Raw genomic sequence first — 20,464 nt, 5'->3', positions numbered from 1 at the left:
AAAATTTTCTCGAAATCAGGCTAACATGAATAAAAATTTCTACAGAATAATTATAATACAGTCGAATCCAATTTTAACGAATACCGTTATAGCGAAAATCTCGTTTTAACGAACACTTTTCTAATTCCCCCAAATAAGTTTATATAGGAACAATGCTAGGTAACCTGGAATTCCTTTATAACGAAATTTCGTTTTAACGAAGTGACTCCTCCGGTCTCTTGGCGTTCGTTATAACGGGATTCGACTGTACATAGTAAATCTAGGATAAATCATAAATTATTGTATATCTCGGAATATAATAAATTCCTTTTTATACTGAAAATGGAAATTTTAAATTATATTGTATTTTTGAATATGATAAATAACTTCCTTCATAATCAGAAACTGATGCAAAAATAAATCAAATTTACAGAAAAAAAATTTCCAATTTTATTCTAATTCCATTCTCAATTTATATATATATATGTATATAATTACATTCAAATCTTTATCGTTTTCTGTGCAACAATTTATAATCAATTCAACAAATGTTTATTTTTTCAACTTACCCTGAATATCACCATCATCATCATCACCATGATCATGATCACGATCATGAAACAAACGCATGCTTGTAATTTAAAAACAATTGCCACGTCACAATTTTTTCATTATTCACCATCATCGTAAACGATTCCAAGTCACTGATTGGCTGGCTTTCAATGATATATGACTGCGAACGTTTTTCTTCCAGGAATAATTTCACTGTTTGTTTTAAAAAAAAACAACAAATTTTTACATTATTAATTTTAAAAAATTCTGTGGCATCAAGTCTATTAATCTTGAGCTTTCGAAATACTGATTTTGAGCTTGATAAATATATAGTCACGCCATCTTTAGGTATATTTTTGTCCAAATATTATATACAAACATGGTCCTTTTTTGGAAAAAAATTTTGTAAAATTTTTGAAATTTGCATGCGAGATTTAGCGGAAAAAAACATGCATGTTGTTAATGTAAAAATTTTTCATTTCAGGGTGTGAATTATTATCCTCTCACCACGTATGTGGGGCATTTCTTATACGACGTCCAGAAAATGCACCGTAATCTGTAGCACCGGTATACGTCGATAAATTCACGTGTTTTGTAGAGAATTTTCACCGACCTCATATGGGTTGGTGTCCAGTTACGTCCAACTTAGACCCTCCCTCCTCCCTCCCCCCACTACCACACCAACATTTTGGTTCAATGTGGTTTGAGCATATGCCATTCACCTGTTGGTCTACACCTGGGTCGGTTCACTGTCACCGGTCTGTTTGTTGTAACCGTTCTTCACCGTGTGGTCCTTGTCGCTGGACAACACGATATTCGATCTCGAGGTCAAGGTGATGGCCGTCGACGGCTCGAGTTCGTTCTTCGGCTTGTCCTCGCGTCTGGGTTGAGCTCTGGAGGAACCACTACGTGTGTGCTTCGGGAAAACGCTGTTCTCAACATTGAGCTGAGCGTTGACTTCTTTCTTGGCAGCGCAGATGAAAGCCTTGGCGAAACTCTTCTTGAAGTTGTCGCTGAGGAAAGCGTAGAGAATCGGGTTCATTGCCGAGTTGGCGTAGGACAGGGTACCAGCGAGGAGGATGATGGTTAGACCGAGGCTGCTCTGACCTTGCATCGGCGGTAGAAGGGTGATATAGACCTGTGTTATCCAGTACGGCAGCCAGCAGATGACGTACACTGTAATCACGGTGAGGACGAGGTAAGTGACTTTCCTGTGGGAACGCTTCTTTTCCTTGGACCTGTTCTTCGGACCGACCTTGCGGAGCTTGCAGATGACCAGGAAGTAGAACAAGAGGATGAGGACCAGAGGTATGGCGAACCCAAGGGTGAATGAATAGAGGGTAAACGCCTTTTGTCCGTTCATGAAAGAGCTCTCAGGCCAGAAGATGTTGCACGTCGTCCGGTTGTCGTTCTCTAAGCTCCCAGCGTAGATGTATATGGGGACCATCAGCAGTGCGGACACGGTCCAAGCGGTGAGGCAGATGAACTTGGCGATGAAAGGTGTGCGGTAACGCGGAGACGATATAGGATGGCAGACGGCCACGTAGCGGTCAGCGCTCATGACGGTCAGCAACAAGCTGCTCGTGAACTGGTTGATCGACGTCGTCGTCATGTATATCTTGCACATTATCTTCCCGAACGGCCAGTGCTCGAAGAACATCGTCACTATGAGGAACGGTAGACCCGTGAGAAACATCTCATCGGCGAGAGCCAGGTTGAAAATGTACATGTTCGTGACGGTCTGCATCTTGGAGAATCTCAGTACCACGTACAGAACCAGCGAATTACCAGCGAGGCCGACTATAAACACCAGGCTGTAGAGGATCTTCGCAAACTCGAGGATTATCGCCGGTCCACCGGTATACTTCATCACATCAACGTCGGTGCAGTTCGACGTGTTAGACGACGTACCGTTCAAGTACACACAGTCGAAAGTCTCATTATACAAGGACAGCATCATCTCCTCTATGTTTTCTTCCATGACGACGGCACAGGTTTGCACTGCCCCCAAATCAATTCCGGTCCTTAACCTGTTGAGTCAATTCGCAGTCTACAGAATGCATCCACACACAGAGAGAAGAATCAAAACGTAGAGTTCGGTAACGACCATCGCTGGACATCCGGGTGGATACCGACCGCTGTGGTAGTTGTGAGAGTCGTCGGAATTTCAGAGAAGGTTGTGATGTCCGTGGAGGTTTTTTTTCGAATGAGATGAGACAGAGACAGAGAACACCGAGAGAGAGAGACACAACTCTCACATACACTCGCACACACACACACCACCAGCTGAACTGTGTGTAATAATCGAGGGCGTAGCCTTGGATCTAACCCGCCTCTCTCGCGATTTGTAGGCGAAATGTTCGATCGGTTTTTCGTTGGAGTCGTTACGCCGGCTCCCAGAGCGCCCCCAGGCGGATATGACCGACAGGACAGACAGACAGACATCCACTGAGGAGAAAGAAACATTCAGAGACCCTTCTCTTTGGATGAATAAGAAAAGAGAAATTCACATTTTGATGAATTTTTGGATATATATTTTTTCCGTTGGACAGTAAATTCATGAAATTCTGGGTGTGAAAACCTCAGAAAATCGCGTCTTCTCGTTACAGAGCGTTGCGTGAAGATATCTGTCCCGGATGTTCGCGTGAGATACGGGACTGTCTCGATAGTTCGAGTTCCGGTGGATTGGTTTCCGGTTGATCTGAGGTCGTTCGTAGCGAAAATTAGGGTATTCGATGGTGTTTTTGTGCGTGTTTGTGAATGCCTTGAAAAATGATGAAAAGAAAAATATGAGCATGGTTTCCCCTAGAGAAGGAAATTAATGAAAATCACATTTAATGAAGTAAATTATTATTTTCAGAAGAAAAAAAATTTATATTCGGGTTTCATGCTAGAAAAATTCTATAATTAATTAAATTTTATGAATTATGAGCACGGAGTTATTTCAGAACTGAAGAAAATTCAGAAATTTTTTAGAGAGAAAAGAATCAAAATTCATGAAATTTTATAATTTCTGACAGCAAAAATTTGAGCATAAATGGAGAAAAAATTACCAGATTTTGAGAGAAAAAAATCTCAGAGTTCAAGAAAGAAAAACTTCAGAATTTTACAGGATTGGATTTTTTCTCTCCAATCAATGAGAGGAGAAAATAATTTAGTAAATATATATATTTAATAAACATTTAAAATTTATGTTAAAAAAATAACAAAATTCATGGGAGAAAAAATTTTAAAATTTATGAAAGAAAAAATTCCAGAATTTATGTAAGAAAAAAATCTCAGAATTCCTGCAGATAGTTAAGTTATTCCAGATTTTACCAAAAAAAAAAAAAAAATTAGAATTCATAAAGAAAATCTTTCCGAATTTTACCAGTAAAAAAAAATTTGGAATTCATGAAGAATGTCATTCCAGAATACACCAGAGGAAAATAATTCAGAATTTACCTGAGAGAAATAATTCAGAATTTTCCTGAGAGAAATAATTCAGAATTTTCCTGAGAGAAATAATTCAGAATTTTCCTGAGAGAAATAATTCAGAATTTTCCTGAGAGAAATAATTCAGAATTAATAAGAGAAAACAATTTCCTAATTAATGAGAGAAAACAATTTCCTAATTAATGAGAGAAAACAATTTCCTAATTAATGAGAGAAAACAATTTCCTAATTAATGAGAGAAACCAATTTCCTAATTAATGAGAGAAAACAATTTCCTAATTAATGACACTTCAAAATTCAAGACAGAAAGAATTGCATCATTTAAGAATTTGTGACAGAAAAATTCTCAGAATTAATGAAAATTCAGAATTTAAGAAAGAAAAAATTCAGAACAAACAAGAACAAAAAAATTCAGAACCAATAGGAATTAAAAATAATTCACACGGAATTCAAGAAGGAAAAGAAATTAGAATTTACTAAAGAAAATTTAATAAGATTCAAAACTTTTTGTTAAATTTTAATTTGACAAAATTTAAAAATTCACGAGAAAAGTAATTTCAGAATTAAAAATAGAAAAAATTCAGAATTAAAAATAGAAAAAATTCAGAATTAAAAATAGAAAAAATTCAGAATTAAAAATAGATAAAAAAGTTCTCGGAATTTATGAGAAAAATGTCAGAAAATTTGGGAATCAATAAAAATTCGTTGTTAAAGAAAGGAAAAAAATACTTATAATGACAGAGTAAGTATTATTTAAGTTATTTAAGTTATTTCTATATTAAAAATAATTATAATGACAGAGAGAAGTTTCCAGAATTACTGATACAAAAAATTTTAAAAGTAACGCAAATTCTGAATTGTTAGGAAATTCATAATAAATTATATTCACAATGTGAGAGGAAATATTCATAATTAATAAAAATTGCATATTTTTTAACTGAAAATTTTCAGAATTAATAAAAGTTAAAGAATTCATGAGAGCAAAGAAATGGAGTGAAAAAAAAGCTCGTCATATATGTATCAACTGAGACTCATCTCAGTATATTGATTATTGAGCAGTCAGTCACACTTGAAAGAATAAGGGATAAACCAGCGGTTCTCAACCGTTGCTCCGCGGAGTCCCAAGGGCTCCGTGTGCACCTCCCAGGGGCTCCACGACTGCTCGAGAAAAATAAAATGAATCAGTAAATTTGATAGATAAGTAAATAAGAGATGCCTACAAGGTTCTGCCATACAAATTAAGTACAAAAAGGGGCTAATCGAGTCAAACAGGGCTCCGCCCCATAGACATTAGACACTGAATTTTTTACTCGCTCCGCGAGTAAAAAAGGTTGCGAATCGCTGGGATAAACGGATATCCCGCTTAAATGGATAAAATCCTCCTGCAACAAAATTTCTCCCATATAACACATAATAGAGATAAAATGCTAAAGTTCCCCGCCTAATACGATAATTTCAACGACTTTTCCCCGCTTAATCGAATATCACGCTTCACATGTCGACTCTTTTAATGCGCATCAACCACTCTATACGCATAATGTTTCTATTCAATGAAGCATTTGGTACTAATGTAAAATATTGCTGGGTTAAGATGAATACATATTTAAGCGCGGTTAGTGCACGCAAATTTTCCAAAAAACACGTTTTCCAATTTTTAAATACTATGAAATTTTCTGAGTCCAACTATTTAAAAGTTTTTGTTCTACCTGTAATAAAAATATTTTAATGTAAACTGCTGACACAAGCATTATATACACATGCTAATGTTTTCCGATATAATGTTTTTTTTTCCTCAAAACTAAGTTTTTTGTTAGATTAGGAAAATTTTTTCGATCACCACTTATTCAAATGTCTTGAAACTTTGTGTGTGTCGCTCAACACTATGGTGTTATATATTTTAACACGAGCTTTTTCAGGATTTTAATTTTGTTGGATGTTTTTATCGAATTTTAACTCCAACAACGTGCAACTTTTTCAAAAATCACCAAAATTTACCCATATTTTGTGAAATAAAATGTTTTTGAACAATTTTAATTAAAAAAAAAATCCTTGTGCTAAAATTTGTAACACTATCGTGTTGAAAGACACCCAACGTTTCAAGACATTTCAATGAATGGTGTTCGAAAAAATGTCCCTTATCTAATCTTGGGGTGCTTTCAAGAGAGGACACCTAAAAGCACTCACTCCCTCCCTCTCGTGGGCGGGGCTCGCAGTTGACTTACTTTTGAGAAAAACGCACTTTAGCGAAAAACATTAGCATGTGCCGTTGCTAGTTGATGCGAAGTACCGAGCACTGAGCTCTCGTCTTCTCCGTCTTGGTTTATCTACTTAGGTAGAGATATTGATCAGTCAATGGCAAAATGGTTGCTTAAAAACAACCACCAGTACATTTTTTTTTAATTACATATAACCCTTTATATATAAAATATTCTCACTAATACAAAACAATATTAATATACTGTTAACAGTTTTCGGGGGTTAAAACATCTTCCACCCCATCAGATTACACTTACTTTCAAAAATAAATCTCGTCGATTGCAAATATTCTCAATATCTACAATATTAAACAAATCAGCTTCACAAAGTGATGAACACAACATAAGTTTACAGCATATTTTGCAATATCTTTCCATTTAGACAAAAAATGATATGTGTATATACATGAAAACTCCAACAATGCCACCAAAACCATTCAATGTGATTTCTAAACATTTGACAAACATATTTAAAAATAAATATGTTTGTCATATGTATTGTCAATAAATAAGGTGGTTTTATTGCCGCTGTGGTGGTCGAGTGGTTATAGTGACGGACTCGCGATGCGAGGATCCGTGTTCGAACCCCACAGTGGAGGTCGGCTGAAGTTGGTTTTCTGTGGTTCCCAACTTCAAGGCGCAAATGCGAGCCGATCTCCCCGTTAAAAAGTCTCGCCACAGAGAGCAACATTCCTACAACGATAAATCATTCAATCATAACACTTCACTCATAGTTAGAAAAAACTGGTGGCAGATGGCAGCACTACACATAACAGGTATTACAGAGAAACAAAAAAAACTTCACGTCATCACGTTTTACTGCATCGATTCTTCACATTTTTCAATACACAAAAACTACACAAACGTCGCTCCCCGCGCAATCGGATACACCGCTTAATCGGATATCCTGTACTGTGGAATCACTGATATCCGATTAAGCGGGATCGACTGCATTTGAACATAGATATAAGAAATATCGTACTCAATAATATATCGAGGTAATTTTCTTTTTCCCACGTTAGATGGGATCGATAACTATGAATGTTGAAGAAGAAGAAGCTGGACGTCTGGTGTGCACATTGTATGGCTATTGGATTAACGATAGAGAAGCCCCATCGCGGTTTATTGCAAACGAGGAAACGATGCCACCAGCTGTGAGTGGTCCTGTTGTGTCGATTAGCTGCTATATCACTTCGCTATAGCTCTATCCACACTCACTCACTCTTTACTTATTTCTCGCTATATCTGGAACCTGATTTCTCTGCTATGTGCAGAAGGAATTTATTTTTGGAACAAAAGCGGGGAAAAAACATATTTGTATGTTAGGAGAAACACATTATTTCAACCTCAGTGCGCGCTTAGGATTACAATCAAACAGGATTCGGCGCTACTTTTTGTCAATCACAGTTCCCAAGAGGTCAGTTCCGTCGGAATTATGCGGTAGTAGAGAAGGTGTGCATGGCAATGTTTATGTTATATATATGTTACCGCGACAGCCCGAAGTGCGAGTTTAGTACAAGAATTTTGGCCGAAGTCGGAATTGCAGAAATGATTCGGACTTTGGCCGGCCATTTCGCGATATTTATTATTTGAAGGGTATTATCATTTATTTATCCGTTGGAGAGCATTGATATAATTCGTTATTTGAAGAGTATTATTATCGCTTATTATTTGAAAAGTATTATTATCGCTTATTATTTGAAAAGTATTATTATCGCTTATTATTTGAAAAGTATTATTATCGCTTATTATTTGAAAAGTATTATTATCGCTTATTATTTGAAAAGTATTATTATCGCTTATTATTTGAAAAGTATTATTATCGCTTATTATTTGAAAAGTATTATTATCGCTTATTATTTGAAAAGTATTATTATTATTTTTTTTTTTTTTGGTTTTAAGAGTACTATTCGCGTTATCGAATAACATTTTTGACAGTTTCATAAAAGGAGGGAATTTTCACCAGCCTAATATCGTCAAAGAGTACTTATTATTCATAGTTTAGTTATTGGGCAGTGTTACTTGCAGTTTTGTATCGAAAAGCGTTGTTGAGACTACTTCACCAAACACCAACTCTGGCCATATCGCTATATTGCAATTTACTGCCATTAGTGAGATGGGTTGGAAGTGAAGGCGCTGTCTATCGGTGGTCGCCTCGAGTTCGTTAGGGAAAATATCTTATCTATATCCTCCCTTGGGTTCGAACCCGGGACCCAGACAACAACCTTCACGATGGTAGACGAGTATCTTACCACCATGCCACTCGGGCACCGTTGTTGAGACTATCGCTGTCGAATAGAATTGTTCACAAATAGACCTCTAGCTGTCGGAGACAATCTTCGGTATAATCAAACAGCATTGTTAACAGAACCGAAAAGTATTGTTGACAGAGACTAAAGCATTGCTAGTAGAATTGAAGGGAATCGTTTCCAGTATCTATTATTGAAGAATCATTACAAAGAAATTGGCAAAATGCATTGATGAGTGTGTTTAACCTTGACCATTGATGCTTGGTGAAGGTATGGTGGTTTAAAGATGAAGCGTAGTCACGTTTACGGAAAAACCCGGTGGTTAACTAGCCCCGTCACTGGAAACATGGGTGAACCTTAGATAGGCGCACTGTACTCGCGCGAGTCGACTGAATAGTGTTGCTGTTACTTCCTCTCCTGCCCTTTGTAACCATGCTGTTTTATTTCCTCCCATGGTTGTTTATTGCCTCGTGGTTGATTTTTTTATGTCATTGCGTACTTTTACCTAATTTCTCAGTGGGAGAATACGCAGGCAAGTAAACATATGCTGCATATTGTGCGAGGAATACCCGTGTAGTTAGGCTAATGGGGCCCTGTATGTGAAGAAGACGGATAGCTGTGTAGCCAGCCCATAAGGGCTGGTATTGCTTTACACGCAATACAATGAATAACTGACGAATTTTTGTGAATTGACATTACTACAAACGGATGCACCGTAAAGGTCTACTAAACCATACATGCACCTCGTCCATATTCCTCTGCAGAACTTCTAACGAATTGGTAAGTCTGTGTTGAAGCATCCAGATGTCTGTAAATATGTTTTGTGTGTAACTATTTATTGTTTTGATTTATAATGAAGCTCGGGAAGAGGCGGGAGGAATTCGGTCGGTGGGCGTGGTGTGGGGTTTTTGGGTGGTCAGGTGGCAGCTGTTGTGGGACTTGGCTGAGGATGTTCAGTTTGGGTTTGGGGCATGAACGTCCTGGTGGTGCCGGTTGGCGATGCTGGGCTATTGTTGGGTTGGGAATGGGATGAAGGCAGGGTGGCGAGACAGTTGGCGAGGGGTGCCGTGGGGGTGGTGGGTTGGCTTGTAGTGTTCGCCTGGCTGATAACACCGATAGGTTTTCCCGGCACGTCCTCGGCCTTATCACCACTGTTCTTAAATTGCAATAGCGATAGAGCCTGGACGTGCTCGGTTCATTCTGTATTCTGCATATTGTGCGAAATGAATGTAGCTTTTTGCCATAATGAAGTATTTTCGTGAATGCAATGTGCGCACTGTATTATGTATTTATATTTTGTTTTTTCATATTTTTCCCATCAAATGAATTTTTTATCGTAACAATATAACAGAATGTAAGATTATTCCGTGAATATAATTTTCCGAAAATGCTAAACATTGATTCATTTTATACATTCGAAATAATGACCTTCGAATATAACGTCCGTTTTCTTTAGAGCGAAGTGGGGGGTCATTATAACGAGCGCCGACTGTATTCTGAACTCTTTCTGTCGCTTCACTAGAAGCTTTCCGCCGTTGTTGATAATTTTCTACGCACCCGAAGGGGTACACGTACCAAAACTTAGGGAAATGACTATTCGAAACAATCTATATCTTTTTGCGGACACTTCTTAGCTCAAAAACAGCATTACAATGGCGGCCTTTGTACCTAACTTCGTGACGGCAAACACTGTATCGTCTTTTGTTCAATTATAAACACTCAAAATCACCCATTATAAGGCTCATGTGGTCACCCAATTCTTCAGATTGAGAAAAAAAAGAAAGCCTTTCAGATACAAAAAAATGAGTCACAAATATGGGTAGAAATAGAAAGTTATCCTTGAACTGAATTTCTCCAAACGATGTCGCAAACGCCACTAGAGAGGGATTCTCAGGTTTCCTCTCATGATGGACCCAGCATTTCCGGTTGAGCTGAATAATTCGAGCTTGATGAATGGAAACGTTTGCCGACGCAAACAGAAAAAAAAAGAAAGCGGGGTCCTCGTGCTCTGTATTTAGGATGGTAGAACGAGGGCATTTCGGATTCAGAGCACTAGAGGGGTCTCCTCGTACGGAAAACACGCATATGAAAATCTTGTGTTTCGGTAGCAGAATTAATTAAGGAATCACGCTCTCTCGCTTAATTAATGCGCGATGTAAATGCCTCGGACGTTCCTCTCGGGGATTAAAATATTGTTCGAAGGAGACTTCTTCTACTCTCTCTTGGTTAGTTTGTCTTCTCCGCGAAGTGTATTTTATGTATGTTAAGCTCGAGAAGGAATAGCGTAATGCAGCGTAATACCGCGCCGACGTGGGCATATTCTAGTGTCCAATTTTTCGAGGGGAGGGGGGAGGGGTAATGAGTAACGACTGTGAAATAAGAGAGCATTCTATATTCTCGATGTAGGTTTTTAAGGATTATATATGGGTTTGAGATAATTAATTTATTCATTACGTATGAAAAAAAGTGTAAAATTCATGACTAAAAATTATCATTTTGCGTGTGGTCGCCGGTTCATGTAAATATGCTTCTATTTCTAAGTTGTTCATTACCTCTGTCTCTAAGTTACCCTCGCTATATATGTCACTTATTTGGTCATTCCCAAGATCTCACACTCTCTTGGTCACTATTTCGGTCACTCACTGCCTTGGTCACTTGATCTCTAGGCAGAGGTGTGATTATAGCGTGTCTGCCCTACACATTTCGCCGATCACATTCTTATCTAATTTCTCTGACCTCTCATTCTTCAAATTCACCGCTAAGTTCCCTGTAAATATGCCTCTTTCTTCATGTCCCTAATTTGGTCCCTCACGCACTCTCTATGTCAGTGTTTCCCCTCAACTTTTCTGGAAACAAGGACCAGTAAATTTTCTGAAAATATTTGACGGTCCACTTGTGCGCCGTATTACGGGACATTCCTGTAATTTTCGTAGCTCGATTTTTTTTTTATGCAGTCGAATCCCGTTATAAAGAACTCCAATGCACCGTAGAAATCACTTCGTTATAAAGGAATCCCGGGTTTTTGCATTGTTCCCATGTAAGCCTATCTGGGGGAAATTAGAAAAGTGTTCGTTAAAACAAGATTTTCGCTATATCGGTATTCGTTAAAACTGGATTCGACTGTATTTGTCCCGTTTTTTTTTTCAATGATATTTATTGGAATTTATTATATCTACTAAAGTCATTAATACAAAGTGTTTTCATAATATTTTGGTAATTATGGCAGAAATTATAAATATTCATCTTTCACATATTTGCCAGGTTTAAAGGTTTGCCCTAAATTTTTTTTTGAAATTTAGCTACGATTGGTGATTGTGCCCACTTCTGATGACAATGTTTTTTATGACAATTAGCGATGTCCCGTATTTTACGTATAATTATAATTTAAAAGATCCCAGTTTACCATATTTTTCTCAATGAAATATGGCCATCAGATCATTTTAATATTTTTTCGTGAATTTTTCTTTGTTTACTGCAATTTGTAGCAGCAATATTAAAGCCCACACCCTTGAGCAGTGTCAGCAGTAATTAGCAAATTGTATTTAAGGCTATAAATTGCAATTTTTAGCAAAATTTAGTGATATTCCGTATTTAAATACAAATAAAAGGCTACGACAGGCAAAATTCCCAACGAGGTGCCGGAGAAAAAGGCACCCATGACAAATACGGATGTCATATTTGTAAAATATAGCAACCCAATTAAAAATTAAATTATGCAAAATCGCATTTCCTGGATCCTCCTCTATGGTGTATGACGAACCTAAGTATGAAGGTATAGATTTATTTGAACCCATATGGATGTTACTAATGTCATATGCAACGGATGAATAATTTTATGAAGTGTCTGCGGTCCACCTATGCCATAGTCACGGACCACCTCTGGTCCGCGGGCCGTGGGTTGAGAAACACTCTCTAGGTCACTCTTTTGGTTACTCTCATACTCTTTGGTCATTCACTATCCAATCCTTCACTCTGTAGGTAGACCAACTGCTTTGGTCACTCCCCGACCTAGTCCTGCTCTGTAGGTCACTCACGTGTTTGAAATTCCTGATCACTTACTGACCTGGTACCACCTTCACTCTCTAGGCAAAAATGGAATATTGGATTTACCGCCTATGTGCGCTTCCTTCTCTTATTCTAATCTAATTTTGTTGACTACTCATCCCTCCGATTGATTTGCCATTCTGGGCTATAGCCCGAGCGAGTTAGTTAGTGAGTCATACAGAAAGAGATTGACTGAAAGTGATAATTGAGTCACTGACTCAATTATTCTTTTGTGCACTGACGGACTTTTTCACTCACTCATTTGTCGCTCGCTCAATTTTTACACTTACATGTTCGCTCATTGTCTGACTGACTCAGTCACTTGCTCAATTACTAACACAATGAGTTCTTGCCAAACTGTTGTTGAATTTTACCATTTGTTGGTGAATTTTCCGTAGGTGCATTGTTCAAACCACACCGGCAGTCCTGTAATCCGAATGGTAGTAAATTGCCCATGTCTCTGCTGGAGAAACTGGAGAAGCCGCGAGACACCCAGGTTCTGCCGCAAGAAGCAACGTAAGCTCTTCGCTCCAACCCCCCGGAGGGGGGAGGTCCAGGGCATCTCCGGCAAAACCAATATTTATCGATACGTCAAAGATTACATATAGTGGAAGGAAATTAAAAATTATGTAAAACGAAGAATCAGATTAATCGAGTTGAAGTCAAAATGCAACGGGCACGCATAATAAATAATCATAGAAAGTTTTATAAAATTATATTGCAAAAGGCGCAATCAGAAATTTGATTGATCAAGGATTGTATGACAGAAGGGCAGAGCACCCCATTGCGCTCGGGCAGTTCAATACACTCGGTCTAATTCGCTTTGGATCACCGTTGAAGATCTTTAAAATTTCTCCGGGACTTGATTAGATTTGGGATTCATTCTGCTCCTCGCTTGCAAACAATGTCACCAGCGTACTGTCAGGGTGAAGACGCGGCGATCTCCTTAACGGAGACGCTGGTACCGGAGTTACAGGAGCTGGAGGAGACGGATCCCCTCATCTCTCTGCTGGCAGAGCTCTCAATACTTGAGCTGGTTGAGCTGAATATTTTAAGCTTGATGAATGGAAACGTTGCCGTCACACAAAAAAAGAGTCCTCGTTGGAATACGTGGTGTATTCATAACTTAGGTAAATTCTCGACTTTGGTAAATATTATAAATTCAAATAGTTGATAAGGTTTTCGCGGTCATCATTTGATGAAAATTGTTTGTTCGGGTTCGAAGACCGTCGTCCGTTTGAGTTAGTTTTCAACATTTCCACCAACACTAGTGGTTGCCATCATCAGGAGAACTAATAAAACTGGATCGCAAAACTGTATGTCAAGCCACTCATGTATGAAAATACAACCTGAGACTCCGGAAAACTTTTGATAAAGTTTCACGAATTCTCCTGATGATGCCAACAACTAGTGTTGGAGAAACGTTGAGAACTAACTCAAACGGACGACGGTCTTCGAACCCGGAAACAAACAATTTTCATCATTACAAATTCAAATAAGCATCGTTGAAAAATCGGGTCACATATATAAAAAAAATCGGAACAACGAAAATTTTTCCAGGAATATCCCGTAATACGGGACTCAAGTGGTCCGAACATTTCAATGGCCCTTGCTTTCAGAAATGTTGAGGAAACACTGCTATAGAAAAGCATCTACTATTTTAAAGATGAAGAAATAGCCGTCTTCTAAATGGCACAGCTCAATGTTCATCGCGACCGTCTCACTTTTACATTATTTTAAGCCGAAAAAAATCCTTCATCATCGGAAATACAAAAAAAAAACCAAATTTCCATAAGATATTCAAAGAAAAGGGATTAAAAAAACTTCTCATAGCAAAACCTATTCCTTTTTCCTATTCGGTAAATCTGTACGTAAAAAGAAAAACAAAAATTGAATAAAACAAAAGAAAATTGCAACATAACAATGGGGAAAACGGGTCGTAAAAAAAGATGTCCCCTTTTTTTCCTGTCGTTATTGTACGTGAGACGCATCTGGTCGTGTCAAGTGGCCAACATCCGATAAAAGATTAAAGACTTTCCAACGAGTGTTTCTTACTTTTAAATGAGGTTCGAAAACAAGCGACTAAGTAACAAAATAAGAGCGGGAAACATGATAAAAAAACTTTTAGGGGTTTGTGGAATTTGTCAATAAATGTCTTAAACAAATGTTACAACGTCCTTGCAATGTTGTCTTTGCTCTAATCCGATTTACTCAATAAAGAAACAGAAAGAAAAAAAACAAAATGAAACTTTATATACAAATAAAGAAGAGAAAAACAGTTTTTATCGAGACTTTTTCTTTCACTGAAGTATTACGTGATTGAGATTACATGGCATGCGTACATCTTGTAATAAATGACGTACGTGATATTTGCCATTACGCGGCTCACGCGTACGAGGGGGGGGCTAATCAGATCACGACAATGTTTGTCGCATACGTGCTCAATCGATGGTCCGTGGACCAAATGTGGTGCAGGGAGTCTTCCGGTGTGGGCGACCCGTAACAAACCACCAAACTACTCATGTGTCTCACGAAAGACTTGAATTTACAAATATACAGTATAATACAATATACAAATACAAGCATATGCTACACGACACAAAACACACGCACATATAATACATACACTATGTAGCCCCAAGGGACTATGAATTCTTTCCTGCAGGCAGGCTTTTATGTTTTTTATTACATGATTTTCTCCCTCAGCACAACAGCTCTTTTCTTCATTAGATGTGTTTTAGTATATAATTAATATTCATTGGTGCAATAATTTACATCAAAGTACTGCATTGATATCTGTGTTTTTGATCATAATAAAGACATTGTAATCTGTATTTTTATTACTATTTGTGTAATTACTAGAGTAGATGAAGTTCATTATTTTCGGTGCGGTGTAACAAAAACTTTTTTGAAATGATGTTTTGTTACTTTTATAGGCACTTTGATAATTATCAAATCGCTTAAGCGGGGCATGATTATTTTAGCTGCCAACGCGCATATCCGTATCACTTATAAGCCAGAGGTTCTCAAATTGTGCGCAGCAGAGAGGTCGTCCTGACAAAGGTTTCTCGAGGAGATTCTTCGTTAAACCGCTCTGGGGAGCTGCGGATAAGCGTTGATTAGGGAAACGGGCGCAGTGAGTGAAAAAAGTTTCTGACTTAAGCGACCCCCGCCCCAAGCATGTTTTCACATCAATTGAGTGACCCATTGCACACCTCCGATGCACGTAAATAGCTCGGACCGTTTACAGATAAATTAAGTGACCCACAGCGCTCTTATAGATGACTCAAGCGGCCCGCGACTTATTTTCAGATCAAATGAGTGAAGTACGTTTCTAGATAACTCAAATGTGGCCGCAATCTCCATAAGGTTGAGTACCTTTGGTTCATAGCTACTTCCGCTGTGGTGGTCGAGTGGTCATAGTGACGGATTCGCATTGCGAGGATCCGGGTTCAAACCCAATTTGAGTTCACGTTGATAATGAATCAACGTGAACAGCAATGACTAAGCTTGTGTAAAACTGTCTTGTCTAGTCGTTTCTAAACCAGTATGCGCCTAACATTAGACTAGCTGATTCATCTTTGTTCGCATTGATTTGTATGACGCAACTTTCAATTTTCCTGACTAACAGGCGTGCGTTGCACCATGCAAATTAACGTGAACAATAATGTCTCAGCTTGGCTAAAACTGTCTTGTCTAATCGTGGCTAACCGGTGTTCTCCCAGTCTCAGTCTTCATCCTTGGTGAGGGGTTCTTGAGGGGTTAATCGCCAGCCACTATACCAGATCATTTCTAGCTAGTATTAATTATATTGTGAAGGACTGAAAAATATTGAAAGGTGGTCCGCTGGGCCCCCCTAATGCTACAGCGCTATCGGCATACCCATTTTGAAAACCGTGACAGTTTGCAGATATATTTTATTTATTTGTTAACAAAAGGACGGGGGGGGGGGGGTAATCAGCACCTCCTAGAGATAGAAGGCCTTTGCACTGTTTGCCATAAACGTCATTCAGACTACCTAGCAAGTTTGCCATGTTTTGAAACACAGCATCCTATACCGTTTCTTCTAATTTTGGCGTAGAATCTTCCTGATTGGCTCACAAATACCGCATAGTGATTGGATGTGGGGCACAGAAATCGCCAATTCCGAATCCGATCATTTCTTTTCCTCACAACGATGATACTGGCACGAGCAGGGAATTTTTTTTCCCTGAATATTCAGAGGGGAAATGGACTGCTTACTCACGTCACAAGCGGATTGCGGAGGCTTTCTATCTCTAGGAGGTGCTGGTGGAATGCAACCGTAATTCGGATAATTCGTAAGTGGAAATAACCTCATTTCGGCGGCAACATGGAATCGGCAACAAAATCGAGAGAGAGAGAGAGACGTTATCTAGCTGGAACATTTTTTGCCAGATACAGTATTTTCAAGGTCAAGCACCGAAACCACCAAATGTTTCGGTTAGTAACTCAAGAAATCCTCAAGTCCCCAGGGAATAGCTGTAATAACGTACGCTATGCTCATTTCTCGCTCACTTAATAATTTAAATTTAATTACTTTCCTTTTTTCTTTCATATTTCCTTCAAATATAGCTAATGAAATTAATTTGGAGGAACATTTCGACATCACCCCCCCCCCCCCCGCCCAGGGCAATTAGAGAAACGACAAAAACAAATTATGGTTAACAAAAGCCTTTTAATAAAATTCTATAATTGTATTCTTGATTCAAATTTAATCATCTCCATGATGATTATTGTTTTTATTCAACAAATGAAGAAGCGATAATTAAGGCTGAATTCGTGGGAATGAGTGGTTTGTTTTTGCCCGTGTATAATGATGGTACTAAAAATATCCTCGATTACATTTTGTGTTACGGTACGCTGTTCAAAATGCCATGCCTGTATGAACATGTATCTAATGAGCGCTTTCGAGTGGCCATTATAGAGAAGAGCTATCTCAATCGATTGCAAGTATTATTATATTTATTAAAATGCATGTGGATGGTTATACGGGGTGTCCTGTAAGTGCTAATTCGGCCTTTATCTAATCAACCGCTTGTTGTAGAGGTACGATTCCAATCTAAAAAATGCTCGAAAGGTGGTCAAACATTACCCTGCACCAGTTTTGAGTGTGAAAATACAGTCTGTAACAAAATTTAAAAAAAAAAAAAAAACTAAATTTTTATACAGGTCCCCGGTTTTTCGACTTATAATTAGGAAGTTGTTGCTGTGAGGCCAGACAAAAAATATCCACGTTTCTAAGTGCGATATTCGCCGAGATATTTGAATTCAAAAATCGGGATAAAGTTGGGAAAAGGTTAGCATATGAAATGAAGGAAAGAAGCGTTGTCCGTTTGTTTTTGCTGCTCTTTTATAACATTCCTCAGATTTTTGGATTTGAGTATCTCGGAGAATATTGCACTCAGATTTAATTACGTCTGGGCTTCGATGTATTTTTGCTATCCATTATAAGTACTGGACACTCCCCGTTATTGGGCAAAGTGTCTGTCCTAGCGGTGTCTGTTATAGAGAGGTTCCACTGTACAATCTCCACGTACATCTTTTCTTTACGCATTAGCTGATGAAAAGGGAGGTATCCCCCCCCCCCCTACAAGGCTCTTGTATCTAAACTTTTGCACTTATTTTCAAAAAAACACCTTTCAAAAGAAAATCTACTTATTATATAGTTAATTTAACACTCTAGAACTGTCAGAGCAGTCATTTTGACTATTTTTGATTTTTGATACGCTATAATTTCGGCAGTATTTGACGTACACACACAATTCTTGGTCAGTTTCCAATATTTTTGCATCTTTCTTTAAGTACAAAAATTTTAAGATAATGAATTTTCCGTTCGGGAGATATCGACGTTTACACTTCCTTATATTGGTGGGCATTGAATGATTTTGCTTTAGGTTTAGTCCCTATCATTCGCTTATGTTATACACAAAACAACACATACTCACGAGTTAGGGGCCGTTCAAGTATTACGTAAGCAAATTTTTGGCCATTTTTAACCCTCTCCCCCCCCCCTTTGTCAGCAAAATTTCGTCATCAGCTCTGCCCCTCTGAATCCAACTCATACTTTCATAAAGGGTGATTAATGACGTAAGTATTATCCAAACCCCCCTCCCCCTTGTCATCAAAAGTCAGCAAATTGGAAACCCCCTACCCCCCCCAACCGATGATGACGTAATACTTGAACGGCCCCTTACATACAGATGAGAGAAAATAAATAAAATAATGACATTTGTGTTGGATCATGTTACTGGGCTAGCTAAAGCGTTATATGTGTGGACAGCAGAAATTTGTGTGTATTCACAACCGATTATTATTTAGCTATACAGGGTGTTCTGTTAATGGACCGACAAACTCAGAGGGTGGTTGGTAGGCATCAAGAGGAACAAAAATTGCGGTGGAACATGGTGTCGCAAACCACGTTGTGAGAGTGAAAATCCCGAAAAAACGCATGAAAGTTTCGACGTCACGCCGGAACGACAAAAAGTACAATAATAATTACAAACAGATTTATTTGATTAATTATTACAAAAGTTGATGGAAGTGGTAGCCGCTGACGTCATTGCACAGTCTACAACGACGTAAAAACGATGACGCAGCGACGATAATCCGCGCTATTAGATCCCCTGGTGTGTCCGCAGGCGTCGCATAAATGGTGGTAACGTCAGATATGGTGAGCGAACCCACGAACGCGTTCAGCGATCAACTGATATCCACCTTTCGTCACCTCTGGGTTCAGAACCTGCATGCGTTTTTCGCAATTTTCCCCCTCTCGACGTGGTTTGCGACACCATGTTCCGTTACAATTTTTGTTTCTCTTGATGCCTGCTAACAATCCTCTGAGTTTGTCAATCCATTAACAGAACATCCTGTATAGTCTCTATTATCAAAGTTGAGAAAACTCTTTTCTGATCGTTCTCACCTGAAAAGCTTAGTTTTTGATTTAGTTAGACTTTTCATAACTCTTCATGTCACCATCTGCTTTGGAAGCTCCCTAGGAAACGGAGGTTCATTCACAGAGTGTGGAAATGGCTATTAGAAGACGTGTTAGGACGTGTTTGAAAAATAATGATATATTATCAGCACTAAATGATATTTCCGACAATGAATCAACTGTTGAGGAGACTTATGATGCAAACTCTGACAATGCAGATCATAACTTTTTGTTGTATCCAACCGAAAAAGAAAGTAATGATTCCGGAAGTGATTGATCTGAATCAAATAATACTTATAAAAAAAGACAAAAATGTATTTTTTCTAATTTGCGTATTTTTTATAAATTAATTTGTAGAATGGAATTTTAGTAAGTGCTCTAGTATTTTTCCCGGTTAGTGTAAATTCATATTGACATGAGGTTATATGTTACCCACAGTGTGGGCGAACAACTAAACAGTCTGAATATAGAAGACCTTGATACACATATAAAAAGGCACTTATCATCAAAACGGAGCAATGCACGTTGTGATGTTGATGCAATGTATATACATTTCTTCATTGGAAAATCTTGTCAACAATTGCCCTCCACATTTTCATATATAGTCATTTTATGGACACCCTGTATACTTAAGAAAAAGGTAATTTCTTCGAAATTAATAGATTAACCATAAAAATGCTTACTACTTTTTATTTCAAAAATTTAATGTGGTTAAATATATTTTGCTGAAAACAACCAGCAGTCAAAACGACTGCCGGTGGCCCTTATACTGTAGGTATAACTTATAATCTGGCCCATAGGCTTCTATGGTGGCCCTTATAGGTATAACGTATAGTCCACCCCATTTTCACAACTTTGTTTTTTTAAATTTGACAGTTTCGCTTCGTGACTTGTCCTCAAAAGGAATCTTTTGGAGCAAAAAGGAAAATTTTAAGTCATTACATTGATTTTTTTACGACAATCTCTATCTAGTTTTAAAGAGCGGTCACTTTGACAGC

General features: G+C 38.1%; 1 protein-coding gene across 1 annotated transcript; it reads right to left on the bottom strand.

Annotated features, from left to right (window-relative positions):
- Positions 1 to 414: 414 nt before the first annotated feature.
- LOC149079825 (somatostatin receptor type 2-like) lies at positions 415 to 2,902 on the bottom strand. Its single transcript, XM_089240320.1, has one exon. The coding sequence runs from the start codon at positions 2,510 to 2,512 to the stop codon at positions 1,262 to 1,264; it is 1,251 nt and encodes a 416-aa protein (XP_089096446.1). The 5' UTR covers positions 2,513 to 2,902; the 3' UTR covers positions 415 to 1,261.
- Between the last annotated feature and the right edge of the window lie 17,562 nt (positions 2,903 to 20,464).

The sequence above is a fragment of the Pholcus phalangioides genome, unplaced genomic scaffold (genome assembly GCF_987345545.1).
Source record: "Pholcus phalangioides strain wild (caught in Gottingen) unplaced genomic scaffold, Ppha-v1.0 ptg000012l_1, whole genome shotgun sequence".
Taxonomy (NCBI): Eukaryota; Metazoa; Arthropoda; class Arachnida; order Araneae; family Pholcidae; genus Pholcus; species Pholcus phalangioides.
Note: the sequence above shows the minus strand (reverse complement) of the source record. Positions and strands in the feature narration are given on the sequence as shown.

Excerpts from the sequence above, each read along its gene's own strand:
- LOC149079825 (XM_089240320.1), bottom strand. The coding sequence starts at position 2,512 with ATGGAAGAAAACATAGAGGAGATGATGCTGTCCTTGTATAATGAGACT.